Source organism: Pristis pectinata, chromosome 40 (assembly GCF_009764475.1).
Source record: "Pristis pectinata isolate sPriPec2 chromosome 40, sPriPec2.1.pri, whole genome shotgun sequence".
In the NCBI taxonomy this organism is placed as follows: Eukaryota; Metazoa; Chordata; class Chondrichthyes; order Rhinopristiformes; family Pristidae; genus Pristis; species Pristis pectinata.
The window spans coordinates 7713480-7730007 of NC_067443.1; the positions used below are offsets into that span (position 1 = coordinate 7713480).

Genomic DNA, 16528 nt, shown 5'->3' on the forward strand with positions numbered 1-16528 from the left:
CCCAGTGTGGTATGCCACTGGTCACAGGCCTCCAATCTGAAAAACAACCCACCCTCTGATTCCTTCCACCAGGCCAATTTTGTATCCAATTGGCTAACTCACGGAACCCATGTGATCTAACCTTCCAGACTAGCCAACTGTGTAGGATCTTGTCAAAGGCCTTGCTAAAGCCCACGTAGACTACATTTAGCACGTTGCACTCATCAGTTCTCTTGGTCACCTCTTTATAAAGCTCAGATTTGTGAGACCCCATTCTCTACACACAAAGCCATGCTGACAATTCCTAATCAGTCCTTGCCTTTCCAAACATTGGTAGCTCCTGTCCCTCAGGATCCCCTCCAGTAACTTTCCCACCACTGATGTCAGGCTCACCGACCTGCAGTCCCCTGGCTTGTCTTTGCTGTTCTTCAATGAAGGCACAACATTAGCCACCCTCCAGTCTTCTGGTACCTCCCCCATGGCTAACGATGATGCAAGTATCTCTGCCAATTCTTCCCTGGCTTTTCACAATGTCAATCAGGCCCCGAGGCTTTATCTACCTTAATGTGCCTTAAGACCACCCGCACTTTCTCCTTTGTAGTGTGGATATGCTCCAACACATCATTATTCATTTTCCTTCATTCCTTAGTCTCCCTGACCTTCTCTGCAGTAAACGCAGATGAGAAATGTTCACTTCACACCTCACCTACCTCCTGTGGCTCCACACATGGGTGACAAAATTGGACCTTAAGGGGACCTATTCTCTCCCTAGTTGCGCCTTTACTTGCAGAATCTCCTAGGATCTTTTGGGATTTCCCTTTTACCTTATCTACCACGGCTAATTCCTGTTCTTTCTGCCTTCCTCAGTCCCGGCTCCAGTGTGCTCCTATGCCTGTCTCCTGTGCTCCTCAGGGGATTCATTTGATCCCAGCTGCCTTTAACCAACATACACCTCTTTCTCTTGACCAGAGCCTCGATATCCCTGGTCATCCAGGGTTTCCTAATCCTGCCAGCCTTGCCCTTCAATCCAACAGGAATGTGCTGTTCCTGAACTCACCCTATCTCACTTTTAAAAGCCTCCTGCTTGCCTGACGCCCCTTTACTGCAAACAGTCCCAATCAACCTTCACAAGTTCCTGTCCTATACCTTCAACATTTGCCTTGCCCAGTTTAGGGACTTTAATTTGTGGTGTTCCTGAAACATTAACCTTATAGAGTTGTACAGCACGGAAACAGATCCCTTGGTCCAACTCAGCCATGCCAACCAAGGTGCCCATCCAAGCCAGTCCCGTTTGGCCCATATCCCTCTAAACCTTTCCTATCCATGGACCTGTCCAAGTGTATTTTAAATGTTGTCATCGTACCTGCCTCACCCACTTCCTCTGGCAGCTCGTTCCGTATACCCACCACCCTCTGCGGGAAGAAGTTGCCCCTCGGGGCCCCCTTTTTAAACCTTTCCCCTCTCACCTTAAACCTATGCCCTCTAGTTCTTGATGCCAAATGTCACCTTCACTATCCTACCCACCAGTGTTGCCACTTTCAGCGAGCTGTGTATTTGCCCCCCAAGGCCCCTCTGTACATCAACACTCCCGGCCATTTACTCTGAACCTCCCAGAATCTGACTTCCCAAAATGCATTACCTCACACTTGTCTGGATTCAACTCCATCTGCCACCACTCTGCCCAACTTTTCAGCTGCTCCACCCCTCCCACCTCCCCCTCCCCCCCCCCCACCTCTTTATACTGGCTATCTCCCCTCTATTCCTTCAGATGAAGGGTCTGAACCTGAAACATCGACCATTCACTTCCCCCCCACAGATGCTGCCTGACCTGCTGAGCTCCTCCAGCACATTGTGTGTTGCTCCAGGTTCCAGCATCTGCTGTCTCCTGTGTCTCCATCTTAACTTAGGTCAGCTTGGAACCCATGTCCCTGCAGACTGACAACCAGGGATGGAGAAGGATTTAATAGTTGGTGAGTGGGGAGGAGGTGGTTTTGGTAAGGGGACAGTGAGAAACGATAGATCAGAGTCACCAAATGGAGTGTGAAAGGGGAGATGCTGAAATGGGGGGGAGAACATCCAGAATTAGTGGACTTCCAGGGATGGGGAAGAAAATCTTTATCTGAAAGTATGCACCGATCGTAACTAGGTAGGTGAAATAACAGCACAAAGAGGGATCGAAATTAATGGTAATGTTGTAAGTGCCATTACAGGATCGTGGTTGCAAAGTGACCAAGGATGGAAAAAATTATTCTAGCATTAAAAAGGGAACTGGAAACTGTGGCAGGATATGACAGTCCTGGTCTTAAAGAATGAGCTGAAGGCAGTCAAGAGGGAGGATCTTAGTTTAGGTTTTTGTTTTGACCCACGATGATTTTTAAGATGGGAAACTGAACTCAGTGCCAGCTCCTCGGTACTGAGGACAAAACCAGCAGAGGATGAGCTCATGCACTTGGAGTGTTGTATGCAATTCTGGTTGCCCCATTACAGGAAGGGTGTTGGAGAGGGTGCAGAGGAGGTTCACCAGGATGCTGCCTGGATTAGAGGGTATGAGTTATAAGGAGAGGTTGGACAAACTTGGGTTGTTTTCTCTGGAGTGGCAGAGGCTGAGGGCAGACCTGAGAGGTTCATAAATTTTTCAGAGGCACAGATAGGGTAGATGGTGTCTTTTCCCCAGGGTAGAAATGTTAGTTACTAGAGAACAAGGTTGAGAGGGGGGAAATTTGAAAGGAGATGTGTGGGGCAAGTTTTTTTCACACAGAGTGGTGGGTGCCTGGAATGTGCCGCCAGGGGTGGGGGTGAAGGCAGATATGATAGAGGTGTTTGAGAAGCTTTTAGACAGGCAAATGGATGTGGACTGTGTGCAGGCAAACTGGTGTAGATTAATGTGGCATTGTGGTCAGCACCAACATTGTGGGCCGAAGCGCCTGTACCTTGTGCTGTACTGTTCTGTGTTGTTTTAGTCAGGTGCGTATGTGGAGTCCCCAGAACCTGGTGAAACCTGAATCAGTGGGAATCCTGACGGCAAAATGAGCAGATTTATCGGGATGATTCCCTTTCCCTTTCCCTGTCCTACTCGGCACGATCCCTGGGTTTATAGTTTCAGGCTGGAATTGGAGCCGCTCTCTGCTGTCGCTTTTCCCCAATGAGTGAGCCAGATGGAAGCCCGGAGAGGGATTCCACATCCAACCGTGCCCGAAGCAAGGCGGGTGGTGTCGGCGGAGAGAGACACACAGTTCACCGACCCTGTGGCGTTAACCAGGCGGCAGTGCAGTAGCAGAGTGGACCCATCTGTGGCCACCCCAGGAAGGGCAACAGGCGAGACCACACCTGGTTCTGTTCAAGCTTGGTCCGGAATCTTCCACAGTCTCACTGGGCAAAAAAGCATTCCCTCCTCGCCGCCCCTCCCGCGGCGCGGCGCTCCCTCCTCGCCGCCCCTCCCGCAGCGCGGCGCGGCGCTCCCTCCTCGCCGCCCCTCCCGCAGCACTGCGCGGCGCTCCCTCCTCGCCGCCCCTCCCGCGGCGCGGCGCTCCCTCCTCGCCGCCCCTCCCGCAGCGCGGCACGGCGCTCCCTCCTCGCCGCCCCTCCCGCAGCGCGGCTCTCCCTCCAGTGAAAAACTTTGTTTTGCCTACCATCCATACAGATCATTTCATCGTATCAGTGCATCAAGGTATTACAAGGGGAAACAATAACAGAATGCACAATAAAGTGTTACGGTTACAGAGAAAGTGCAGTGCAGGCAGACAATAAGGTGCAAGGTCCACGACGAGGTAGATTGTGAGGTCAAGAGTCCATGTTATTGTTCAATAGTCATATAACAGCAGGATAGAAGCTGTCCTTGAGCCTGGTGGTACCTGCTTTCAGGCTTTAGTATCTTCTGCCCCATGGGAGGGGGGGAGAAGAGAGAATGTCCGGGGTGGGTGGGGTCTTTGATTATGTCGGCTGCTTCATCGAGGCAGTGGGAAGTGTAGACAGAGTCCACGGAGGGGAGGCTGGTGTCCGTGACGCGCTGGGCTGTGTCCACAACTCTCTGTAGTTTCTTGCGGTCCTGGGCAGAGCAGTTGCCGTACTAAGCTGTGGTGCATCCGGATCGGATGCTTTCTATGGTGCATCAATAAAAATTGGTGAGGGTCATCAGGGACATGCTGAATTTCCTTAGCCTCCTGCTTAAAGAGAGGTGCTGGTGAGCTTTCTTGGCCGTGGTGTCTATGTGGTTGGACCAGGACAAGTTATTGGTGATGTTCACGCATAGGGAGGTGAAGGTCTCAATCCTCTTGACCTCAGCACTGTTGATGTAAGCAGGAACGTGTGCAATCAATGACCAGCTCTTTTGTTTTGCTGACATTAAGGGAAAGGTTGTTGGCATGACACCATGTCACCAGGCTCTCAATCTCCTTCCTGCACACCAACTCCTCATTATTTGTTATGCAATGTACCCTTGTTGCTCACACTGGCTGAATCCTCCGTCAACTGACGGTGCAGGTGACATCTCCCACGGGCTTGGAAACGGACTGGCTGACGAGTTGACTAATCCCAGGAACAGTGTGGGAGTGCTTTGACCACACAGGGTGCAGTGGATCAAGGAGGTGGCTTGTGCTCTACATCTCAAGGATGGGCAAGAAATGGGGAGCATCCAGATCCATCACATGGGCAAAATGGAAGGGCTTGGTGGTTTTCCAACAGCGCTGATGGTAGAGAACTGGCCCTCTGAAATGCGAGGAGCAGCAAATCCATTCATTCTCTTTGGACACTTGCCAGCATTAATAGTCCTGATGTCATCATGGGACAGGACTTGTGGTGGGGTGGATGGACTGACTGCCCTGCAGCTCCAGGCATCAGGTTCTCGCTGTCACTGGACTGTTTTCTCTGGAGCATCTGAGGTGAAGGGATGACCAGAGAGGGGTTTAAAAAACAATGAGGGGCTTAGATAAGGTGGGTAGTTAGTCCTTTTGCCAGGAATGGAGACATCAAATACTAGAGGGCGTAGAAGTTTAAAGAAGATTTGCAAGGCAATTTTCTTCACAGAGTGGGACGTGGTGGAAGCAGATGGGTTAACAATGTTTAAGAGGGATCTGGTGAATCACAGGGACTGGCCAGCAAGGGGGAGATACACACCATGTTCAGGCAGATGGGATTAGAGAGATTAGCATTGTGGTCAGCACAGACATGGTAGGCTGAAGGGCCTGTTCTCAATGCTCTCCGTCTCTGTGACTGCGTGGGCTTCCCTTTGGAGCTCCAGATCCCTCCCACCTCCCAAAGGCATGTGTTGGTGGGTTAATTGGCCACTGTAAGTTGCTGAGGGGTAGAATCAGGGGGAGGGGTGTGTGATGGACATGTGAGAGAGAATAGATTGCAGGGAAATGAGTGGGGGGGGGGTGGAAGGGAGGTGTTGGCAAATACTCGATGGGCCAGACAGACTCCCTCCTACTTTGAAACAAGTCCTGGTCCCAGGAGCTGAGAGGCCCTGCATTTGCATTGCACCTGGAACCGCTAGCCAATGGAGGACATGCCTGTATCTCTGTTCTGGCCGACAGGATGGATGTGATCACCAGAGAGGGCGCAGAGGAGATTCTCCAGGATGTTGCCTGGGGTGGAGCAGTTCAGAGAGAATGGGGTAGCTGGGTCTGTCCTCCCTGGAGCAGAGGAGGGTGAAGAGGGGACACGAGTGAAGTATGAAATTATAAGGGATATAGAAAGGGTAGACTGCGGGAAACCTTCCCCCTTATCAGAGGTAGATAAAACTAGACAGATTTCAGGGAAGGGGCGATGATCTGAGGGGGATGTTCTTCACCCAGAGAGCGGGGAGTCTCTGGAACCCACTGCCCGAGGGAGCGGAGGAAGCAGAGTCACTGACGGCATTGAAGAAATGTCCAGACCAACACTTGAATCACCCAGGTACAGAGAGAAATGTAAAAAGAAGACACTTTCCACCAAGATCAAGTGTTATCAGTGACACAGAGTGAAGCTCCCTCCGCACCGTCCCATCACACACTCCCGGGCTCAGACACAGGGTGAAGCTCCCTCCGCACCGTCCCATCACACACTCCCGGGCTCAGACACAGGGTGAAGCTCCTCCGCACCGTCCCATCACACACTCCCGGCTCAGACACAGGGTGAAGCTCCCTCCGCACCGTCCCATCACACACTCCCGGGCTCAGACACAGGGTGAAGCTCCCTCCGCACCGTCCCATCACACACTCCCGGGGCTCAGACACAGGGTGAAGCTCCCTCCGCACCGTCCCATCACACACTCCCGGGTTCAGACACAGGGTGAAGCTCCCTCCGCACCGTCCCATCACACACTCCCGGGGTCAGACACAGGGTGAAGCTCCCTCCGCACCGTCCCATCACACACTCCCGTGGTCAGACACAGGGTGAAGCTCCCTCCGCACCGTCCCATCACACACTCCCGGGTCAGACACAGGGTGAAGCTCCCTCCGCACCGTCCCATCACACACTCCCGGGGTCAGACACAGGGTGAAGCTCCCTCCGCACCGTCCCTTCACACACTCCCGGGGTCAGACACAGGGTGAAGCTCCCTCCGCACCGTCCCATCACACACTCCCGGGGTCAGACACAGGGTGAAGCTCCCTCCGCACCGTCCCATCACACACTCCCGGGGTCAGACACAGGGTGAAGCTCCCTCCGCACCGTCCCATCACACACTCCCGGGTCAGACACAGAGTGAAGCTCCCTCCGCACCGTCCCATCACACACTCCCGGGGTCAGACACAGAGTGAAGCTCCCTCCACACCGTCACATCACACACTCCCGGGCTCAGACACAGCGTGAAGCTCCCTCCACACCGTCCCATCACACACTCCCGGGCTCAGACACAGTGTGAAGCTCCCTCTACACTGTCCCATCACCACACTCCCAGGGTCAGGACACGGAGTGAAGCTCTCCTCCGCACGTCCCCATCACACACTCCCGGGGTCAGACACTTAGGGTGAAGCTCCCCTACACCTTCTAGGGAAGGTACAGTGTGCGTTACAGATCATCAGTTGGAAGTTGTGCAAAACACATTGGGGAAAGGCCATCTTGACCAGCCGGTGATGCCTCACTTAGTCGCACATCCCCATCGATGGTACTGACACATTGTCGTTTTCCTCTGGGGTGAGAGGTGGTTCCTGCATCCCACCGGAGGGAAAGGTCCTCAGACAGCGATGGGTGCGGGGGACTTGGAGGGGGGGGGGGGTGGAGCGGGGTTGAGTGGTGGGGCTTGGGTGGTAATGAAACAAGAGGTACAGTTGACCCAATCTCTCACCTTACTGCACACAGGCCCCAGAAACTCCTGGTGTCCGAAGCTGAGGAAGAATTGCTGCAAACTGCAAACACCGGAGTCCAAGGTTGAATGCGGAATCAGAGAGGTCAGGTTACGTCTCACTTACAATTCATTCTGTGTTCACCTTGCGCGCTGACACTGCCAAGTGTCTCAGTCCTGTGAGCCCTTCAACCCCAGGACTGTCCGAACTTAGCACAGCCACCAGGTGGGGCTGCTGGCCCAGGGTCGGGCTCCCTTGGCCGTGGGTGGCAGCAGCCGCCGGCAGCTCGGTGCTGTTCCCTGGTGGTCGGTGTCAGACTCCTCACTCGCCACAGCCTGCCTTACTTGACAAGTTGCTCAACGTCCCGAATTGGAATCTATCCCCGGCTCCGCGTCACACAGCGCTGTCGGAATGTTCCCAAGATGGTTCCAGGCAGCTACTTTCTGGAAGTGGGAAATGAATATCACCAAAGAAAGTGTCGAGGGAGTTCCACCCCTGTGTACTGACCCCGGGAGTGTGTGACGGGACGGTGCGGGGGGAGCTCGCCCCGTGTCCGACCCCGGGAGTGTGTGACGGGACGGTGCGGGGGGAGCCTCGCCCCGTGTCGGACCCCGGGAGTGTGTGACGGGACGGTGCGGGGGGAGCCTCGCCCCGTGTCCGACCCCGGGAGTGTGTGACGGGACGGTGCGGGGGGAGCCTCGCCCCGTGTCCGACCCCGGGAGTGTGTGACGGACGGTGCGGGGGGAGCCTCGCCCCGTGTCCGACCCCGGGAGTGTGTGACGGGACGGTGCGGGGGGAGCCTCGCCCCGTGTCCGGCCCCGGGAGTGTGGGACGGGACGGCTGCGGGGGGAGCCTCGCCCCGTGTGCCGACCCCGGGAGTGTGTGACGGTGACGGGGGCGGGGGGAGCCTCGCCCCGTGTCCGACCCCGGGAGTGTGTGACGGGACGGTGCGGGGGGAGCCTCGCCCCGTGTCTGACCCCGGGAGTGTGTGACGGGACGGTGCGGGGGGAGCCTCGCCCCGTGTCTGACCCCGGGAGTGTGTGACGGGACGGTGCGGGGGGAGCCTCGCCCCGTGTCCGACCCCGGGAGTTGGGGATGAGGGGGGGGGGGGAGTCTCCTCCTCCCTCGGGCGCTGGGGGCGGGACGGGACGTTGCCCCCACCTCTCAGCCCGCCGCCCCCACCGTGGGGAAGCTTCGCTCCCCGCAGACTCCCGGGGACCGGAGGCTCCGGCGGGACCCGCTCCCGGACCCGGAGCCCGCGCTGCCATCAGGCGCGGCGGCGGCCACCTCGGCGTCCCGGGAGGAGGGGCGGGGGGTGGGGTCCTCGCGGCGTTGCTGGGGTGACGGGGCCTAGTGGCGGCCGGCGGCTCCGCGGCCTCGCGTGTGGGAATGTGGCGGCGGGGCCTCCAGCGGCTGCTGCGGGCCGGGGGGAGCGGGGGAGGGCGGCGCGGCGGCCCGGGAGAGGCGGCAGGTCGTGGGTCGCGGTCAGCGCCGTCAGGGTGAGGGGTGTTGGGGGGGAGGTGTGAGGGGAGGGGAGGGGAGGGTGACGGGGTGGGTTGGGTGAGGGGTGAGTGAGGGGTGTGAGGGGGCTGGGGGGAGGCGAGGGGGGAGGCGAGGAGGGGGGTGAGGGGGTGTTGGGGGAGGGGGAGGGAGGGGGGTGTTGGGGGGGGAGGGAGGGGGGTGTGAGGGGGTGGGTTGGGTGGGGGTGTGTGAGGGGGCTGGGGTAGGGGAGGGAGGTGAGGGGGTGGGTTGGGTGGGGGGTGTGAGGGGCTGGGTGAGGGGAGGGGAGGTGAGGGGGTGGGTTGGGTGGGGGGTGTGAGGGGCTGGGGTGAGGGAGGGGAGGTGCGGAGGGAGGGGTTGAGGGTGGGAGGGGGTGAGGGGAGGTGAGGGTGACGGGGTGGGTTGGGTGAGGGGTGTGAGGGGGCTGGGCTGAGGGAGGGGGTGAAGGAGGAGAGTGGGGGAGGGGAGGGGTTGAGGGGAGGGGAGGGGGAGCAGGGGGGGGTGTTGGGGAGGGGGGAGTGAGGAGGGAGAGGGGGAAGTTTTGGGGGAGTGAGCGGGGGAGGGGTGGGGGATGTGATGAGGGGTGTGTGAGGATGAGGGTGGGGGTTGCAGGAGGTGGGGAGGGGGAGGTGTGTGGTGAGGTTGGGGGATGTGGTAGGGGGTTGGGGAGTGAGGGTGGGGTGTGGTGAGGGGGAGGGGTGTGGTGAGTGTGAGGTGTGAGGTGGGGGGAGTGGTGGGGGGGGGGGAGTGTGGTGAGGGTGGGGGGAGTGTGGTGAGGGGAGGGGTCCCTGGCACAGCCGCCCTCAGTCCCCTCCCCTGTCCCAGACCAATTCCCCGTCCAGGCACCGACCGCCTCTGTTCCTGCCCCCGGACCTGGGGGGCAGTTTGGATCGTAACCCCCTAAAGTTTCACTTCCCATCCCCCTCCCACCCGGACCCAGCGATTTAAACCCCCGTCCTGAGAACTGACCCGTTACACGTCTCCAGCCTGACCCCTTGCCTTCTGTACCCTGCTCCCCCCCACCTCCCGGGTCTCCTGAGCGACATCCACGGGGATCATTTCTGCCCAGCTGCTCTGCAGACACAGGTTTACAACAGTTCCCGGCAGCGGTGGGGGGAAGTGTCCGACACCACAGCCTGCACCGGGCTGGACGGGGTCTGTGGGAACCTGCAGAAGGCAGTTGCCCACAAAGGGGCAGGAAGTAGCTGGGGTCTGGGGCTAATTGGAGGGATGTTTCAGAGAGGGGCCCACGGTGCAATGGGATAGGAGGTACAATGGTGCAGCGTGGAGAACTACTGCCCCTGAGCCCAGAGACCCCGGTTCGATCCGACTCCGGTGCCGTCTGTGTGGAGTTTGCACGCTCTCCCTGTGACGGGTGGGTTTTTCCTGGGTGCTCCAGTCTCCTCCCACGTCCCAACGAACGTGCGGGTCAGTGGGTTCAGTTGTCTGCTAAGTTGCCCCCTTGTGTGGGTGAGGGGTAGAATCTTGGGGGGAGTTGATGGGAGTGTGGAGGGAACAGGTTACAGGGTTCTGTGAGCCAGTATAACTCAGTGGGCTGAATGGCCTAAGGGAAGGAGGTGAGAGTCTGGATTCCTGATCCTGGGGGTCTCCGGACATTCTACTGATCTCTGCCACGCCACGAGCACCAGTGTGGTGCCCAAGCCCAGCGGCAGATTGATGAGCTCCTTGTTCCCACAGGGCACGGTGATGGTGGAACGCTGGTGGCAGGTTCCCCTCCCCAAGGAGGGCAAACCGGCCAGGCTGCACCCCAGGAGGCATCGGGTGTACCGGCTGGTGGAGGACACGAAGCACAGCCCCCAGGAGAGGTTGGAGCTCATCCTAACGCAGACCGTCCCCAGTACGTAAATGCCCCGACCCCTCGCTAGCTGCTGACAGTGGTATTGGTTTATTATTTGTCACTTGTACTGAGGTACAGTGAAAAACTTGTCTTGCATACTGATCGTACAGGTCAATTCATTACACAGTGCAGTTACATTGAGTCAGTACAGAGTGCATTGATGTAGTACAGGTAAAAACAATAACAGTACAGAGTAAAGTGTCACAGCTACAGAGAAAGTGCAGTGCAATAAGGTGCAAGGTCACAACAAGGTAGATCGTGAGGTCAGAGTCCATCTCATCGTATAAGGAACATTCAATAGTCTTATCACAGTGGGGTAGAAGCTATCCTTAAGCTGGTGACGTACCCTCAGGCTCTGTATCTTCTACCTGATGGGAGAGGAGAGAAGAGAGAATGTCGGGTGGGTGGGGTCTTTGCTTATGCTGGCTGCTTCACCAAGACAAGAGGTAAAGACGCCAGGAGGGGAGGCTGGTGTCTGTGATGTGCTGGGCTGTGTCCACAACTCTCTGCAGTTCTTGCAGGTCCTGGCAGAGCAGTTGCCGTACCAAGCCGTGATACATCCAGATAGGATGCTTTCTGTGGTGCATCGGTAAAAGTTTGTGAGTGTCAAAGGCCACAAACAGAATTCTTTAGCTTCCTGAGGAGTAGAGGCGCTGGTGAGCTTTCTTGGCCGTGGCATCTACGTGATTTGACCAGGGCAGGTTGTTGGTATGTTCACTCCTAGGAACTTGAAGCTCTCAACCCTCTCGACCTCAGCACCATTGATGTAGACAGGTGCATGTACACCGCCCCCTTTCCTGAAGTCAATGACCAGCTCTTTTGTTGACATTGAGGGAAAGGTTGTTGTCATGATACCATTCCACTAAGCTCTCTATCTCCTTCCTGTACTCTGACTCATCGCTGTTTGAGATACAGCCTACAATGGTGGTATCATCTGCAAACTTGTAGATGGAGTTAGAGCAGAATCTTGCCACACAGTCATGAGTGTATAGGGAGTAGAGTAGAGGGCTGAGGACACAGCCTTGTGGGGCACCAGTGTTGAGAATAATCGTGCCGGAGGTATTGCTGCCTATCCTCACTGATTACGGTCTGTTGGTTAGAAAGTCAAGGATCCAGTTACAGAGGGAGGTGTTGAGTCCTGGGTCTCGGAGTTTGGTGACAAGCTTGCTTGAGATTATAGTATTGAAGGCAGAGCTGTATCAATAAACTAATAGTGTCTTTACTGTCCAGTGCTCCAGAGGTGAGTGAGGGCCAGGGAGATGCTGTTGACCTGTTTCGGTGATACGAATTGCAATGGGTCCAGGTTGTCTGGGAGGCTGGAGTTGATGCGAGCCATGACCAGCCTCTCAAAGCACTTTGTGATGGTGATGTCAGAGCCACTGGTCGGTAGTCTTGAGACATGTTACCTTGCTTTTTTCGGTACTGGCATGATAGTGGTCTTCTTAAAATAGGTGGTAACCTGAGATTGAAGCAGGGAGAGGTTAAATATGTCCGCAAATACTTCTGCCAACTGATCAGCACAAGATCTGAGCACGCGGCCCGGGACACCATCTGGGCCAGATGCTTTCCTCATGTTCACTCTCTTACGTCCTCAATGGTGATCACAGGTTCAGCTGCATTTGAGGCTGTCGGGGTGGGTGGTGACAATCCACTTCCCTTCTGTTCAAAACATGCATAGAATGCGTTAAGTTCATCAGGAAGAGATGTGCTGTTAACTATGCAGCCCGTCTTCGTCTTGTAGCTGTTATGGCACGTAAGCCCTGCCATAGACTGACGGCTGGTCTGGGACTCTATTTCGAGTCAGTATTGCCTCTTGGTATCCCTGATAGCTTTCAAGGTCGCATCTCATTTCATGTCCAGATCAGAATCACGAGATTTGTGGCAGCAGTCCTCGACTTCAGTAGGGAGTGGATCTCCCGGTTCATCCATGGTTTCCGGTTTGGGAACACCCGGATTGTCCTCTTTGGTACCCAGTCCTCCACACACTTGCTGATAAAGTCTGTGAAGGTGGTGGTATACTCAGCAAGGCTGGCAGCTGAGTCTTTGACCATGGACCAGTTCAATGACTCAAAGCAGTCACGTAGGAGCTCATCTGCTTCCTCAGACCAGCACTGCACAGCTCTCTGTACCGGATCCTCTCGTTTCAGTTTCTGTTTGTATGCAGGGAGAGGAGCACAGCCTGGTGGTCTGACTTCCCAAAGTGAGGACGAGGGGTGGCTCGGAAGGCATCTTTGATGGTTGTATAGCAGTGGTCAAGGGTGTTGGGCCCTGGTGGAGCAGGAGATGTGCTGGTAGTATTTTGGTAACACACTCTTGAGGTTGGCCTGATTAAAGTCCCCTGTGGATGAAGAGGGCCTCGGTATGTTGACCACGGAGTATAGCTCATTGAGGGCAGGGTCATGTCCGTCTGTGGTGGGATGTAGACTGCCATCAGGATAGCTGAAGCGAGCTCCCATGGCAGATAGAATGGTCGACACTTCAAGTTAGATATTCAGGGTGGCGGAGCAGGAGCTCTCGCCAGGACCGTCACATCCGAGCACCACAGTGCCTGCTTTTATTTACCCACCCCCTCACTCACCGTTCTCTCCCTCCCTCCCTCCAACAGAGCTCGGAGATCGAGGGGACACGGTCTTTGTGAAGAAGGCCATCGGTCGGAACCGGCTGCTGCCCCAGGGCCTGGCTGTTTACGCCTCACCAGAGAACAAGGCCTTGTTCAAGCAGGAGCGCAGGGTGGGTGCAGGGTTGGGTCTCGTTACTGACGCGCCTTGGGGCCCTCCCGTCTCCTCCTGCAACAAGGGTGGGGTCATGCAGGGGGTGTGGGGGGGTAATGTGCGGGGGTTGGGTTGGGAGGTGAGGGAGGGTGGGAGAGGGGTGATGTGTGGTGGTTGGGTTGGGGGGAGAGAGGGTGGGGGGGGGGGAAGAGGATTGCCACTGAACATTTCCTGTGATGTTTCAGGTGCTTCAGGAGGGGGGTGCGGAGGAGAGGAGGCAGACACCCAGTGGGGAGAGGGTGAGTGACACACGTCTGCTCGTGGACCCCCCCCCCCACTGTTCCTGTAACCCCTCCCCGCCCCCGACCCCTTGCTCCCGCTGCCCGCGCTGACCCCTCGCTCCCGCTGCCCCGCGCTGACCTCTCCCCCCTCTCACCCCCCAGACAGTCGAGTTCCTGAAGGGGTCGCGGCTGACGGTGAGGATGAAGAACAACGTGAAGTGGGAGCTGAGCAGGGACATCGTCTGCCGCCACTTCCTCAGGGAGGTGAGCAGGTCCGGGCCGGGACGTCTGAGGGAGCGGGTCCGGCCGGGACGTCCGAGGGAGCAGCTGCCCGGTCCTGGGGGTTCCATTCCCCCCCCCACCCCCCACTCAGACCCGGATACCCGGGGGGCTGTGGGGAGGGGATCGCCTGTCGGGGTGGGGGGGTGGGGATGTGGGGAAGTGGGGACGTTGACCCCCAGCCCTGTGTGACCCTCGGGTTGAATGTCCCAGGATACCTGCGGCTCTCTCGGAATACTGGATGGATCCCCTCAACATCCTCGACCCCCTCCGCGTACCCCCACCCCGCGGCCTTCATCCCCCCGCGATCCACCCCTGCCCCACGTGAGGAAGGGGGAGCTGATCGGCTCCACCCTGCCTGTGTGGGATCTTGCTGTGCGAGTGCACAGTGACACTCCTGGGTCTTGACCTCGGTGTGTCACCTCCTCGGACTGCTGCACCCCCCCCCCACCACACGGCCCGCAGGGAAGGGGGAGCGGACGCCACACAAAAGGGTTAACTACAGAATAACCCAGCTGCTGGGGGATCTTGGTGGGTCAGACAGCGTCTGTGGAGGCAGAGGGAGGCTCCGTGGGTAACTGTGGAGGCAGAGGGAGGCTCCGGTATCTCCGGGGGTAACTCGACCTGCGTTTCATTCTCAGCTGCAAGTGTTTGTTCCACCGGCCGCGCTGAGGATTCCCGAAGCCCCATCACCCCTGGGGCGAGTACTGGTGTGAGGTGATGGTGAGTGACACTGAGACATAGCAGCACCCGCCGCCGGTCACCCGCACCGCCCCCAGTCACCCACACGGCCCCCAGTCCACCCGCACCGGCCCCGGTCCGCGGCACCCATCACACTCTCCCGGGGCCAGACACAGGGTGAAGCTCCCTCCGCACCGTCCCATCACACACTCCACAGGTTAGATTTACCATGAAGTTCCGTGTTCACTGGGACTTTGTTTACTTTGAAGTGTAAAGAAAATATATTCTTCATATTTAGAAGGAACAATTGGTCTGAGAACCTAGTAATCTAAATCGTGTTTGGAAGAACAACGCTCGGAGGTCCCAGTCTCTGCTGTTGATGTTTTCTGACCTCTGCAGTTCACAAGGTTTAAAGGGACAGCTCCCATTTATCATGGCGGAGCAGAGGCAGCAGAACGATTGTCTGCCCGGGGTGGGGGGGGGGGGGGGGGGGGGGGGGGGGGGGGGGGGGGGGGGGGGGTGGGGGGGGGGGGGGGGGGCGACACAGTGGGTCACCAGTGAGCAGTTACACGGGTTTCTGCAGCTCGGGTCTGATGCCCGGTGCTTGTGCCCTGCAGGTTAACGGCATTGACACAGTCCGTGTGCCCATGTCAGTGGTGAACTTCGAACTCCCCAAGACGAGGAAGTACAAAGAGGGGCTCCGTCGGCAGCAGCTGAGGAAGGAGGGATCGTCATCAGAGAAGGAGGAGGAGGAGGAGAGCTGACTGCGGCCTTGGTCTCCGGGGAGTTGGCCCTTTATAGCAGAGCACCCGCGGGTGCCAAAGGTTTGTGTGTGTGTGGGTTCAGGGCCCTGTAACTGGCTCGGGGTGAGGTGAAGTCCACCTGCCCAGTGTTGCCTGTGAACCATCAGTGAGGTATCCTCAGGGAACTGTGCACACAATAAACGTTTCCTCTCGAGACTTGCTGCCCATTTCATATACGCAGGCACTCGCGCAGTCCACAGCTGCTGCCTGTGTGTGAGGGAGCACGGCTGCTCTCTCCACGGGCCGTGGAGTCCGGCCAGGAAGTCACGCCCCAGCTCCACCTTCTCTGCGCGGCCACAGGGTACCAGCTGGGAGGGAATCTGCCCCCCTTGTGTACGTCCCCTGCTGAAACAGCCACAGACAGGACCCAACTGCAGTGATGTGCTCCCTTTGACCTGCTGAGTACTGTAGGTGCCCAGGAGTTGCTGCAGACTCTCCCCACCCACTCTCTGCTGTGGTAACAGTGCCAGTCAAGGATTTCCCCCTTTATGTGGTCCTGGTAGTTCGTCTGGCCTCTCCTGGGGGTATCTGACCAGTACTGCGCCCCCCCAGTGCCCCCCGCTCTGAACTTCCCCATCTGAGGTAACTCAGCAAACCAGCACCAGTGTAAGGTACCAAACTCGTAATCCAGTGAGTTCGACTACTGACTGAAGACCCCAGCTCAAATCCCACTGAATCCAGACTAAAAGTAGTTAGTCCATAAGATATCAGAGCAGAACGAGGCCATTCAGCCCGTCAAGTCTGCTCTGCTATTCAACTGTGGCTGATTTTTTTCATCCCCATTCTCCTGCCTTCTCCCCGTAACCTTTAACCCCCCCCCCCGTACCAACCAAGAACCAGTCAATCTCTGCCTTAAATACACCAATGATCGGCCTCCACAGCCCTCTGTGGCAACGGATCCCACAGATTCACTGCTCTCTGGCAGAAGAATTCCTCCTCATCTCAGTTCTAAAGGGGACGTCCCTTTATCCTGAGGCTGTGCCTGGATCCTGGACTCTCCCACTGATGGAAACATCCTCTCCACGTCCGCTCTATCCAGGCCTTTCAGTATCCGGTAGATTTCAATGAGATTCCCCGTCATCCTTCTGAGCTCCATTGAGTACAGGCCCAGAGACATCAAACTCTCCTCATATGTAAAGCCTTTTCATTCCTGGGTCGTTCTTGTGAACCTCCT

General features: G+C 57.2%; 1 protein-coding gene across 1 annotated transcript; it reads left to right on the forward strand.

The window, feature by feature from the left end:
* The first annotated feature begins 3134 nt into the window (after positions 1-3134).
* Positions 3135-15510, forward strand: LOC127587413 (39S ribosomal protein L9, mitochondrial-like). The gene is given in 9 exon segments (XM_052045710.1): positions 3135-3325; positions 8302-8740; positions 10440-10599; positions 13205-13329; positions 13556-13609; positions 13754-13855; positions 14512-14564; positions 14566-14593; positions 15169-15510. Coding segments are annotated over 9 exon segments (1299 nt in total). The 3' UTR covers positions 15316-15510.
* The last annotated feature ends 1018 nt before the right edge of the window (positions 15511-16528 follow it).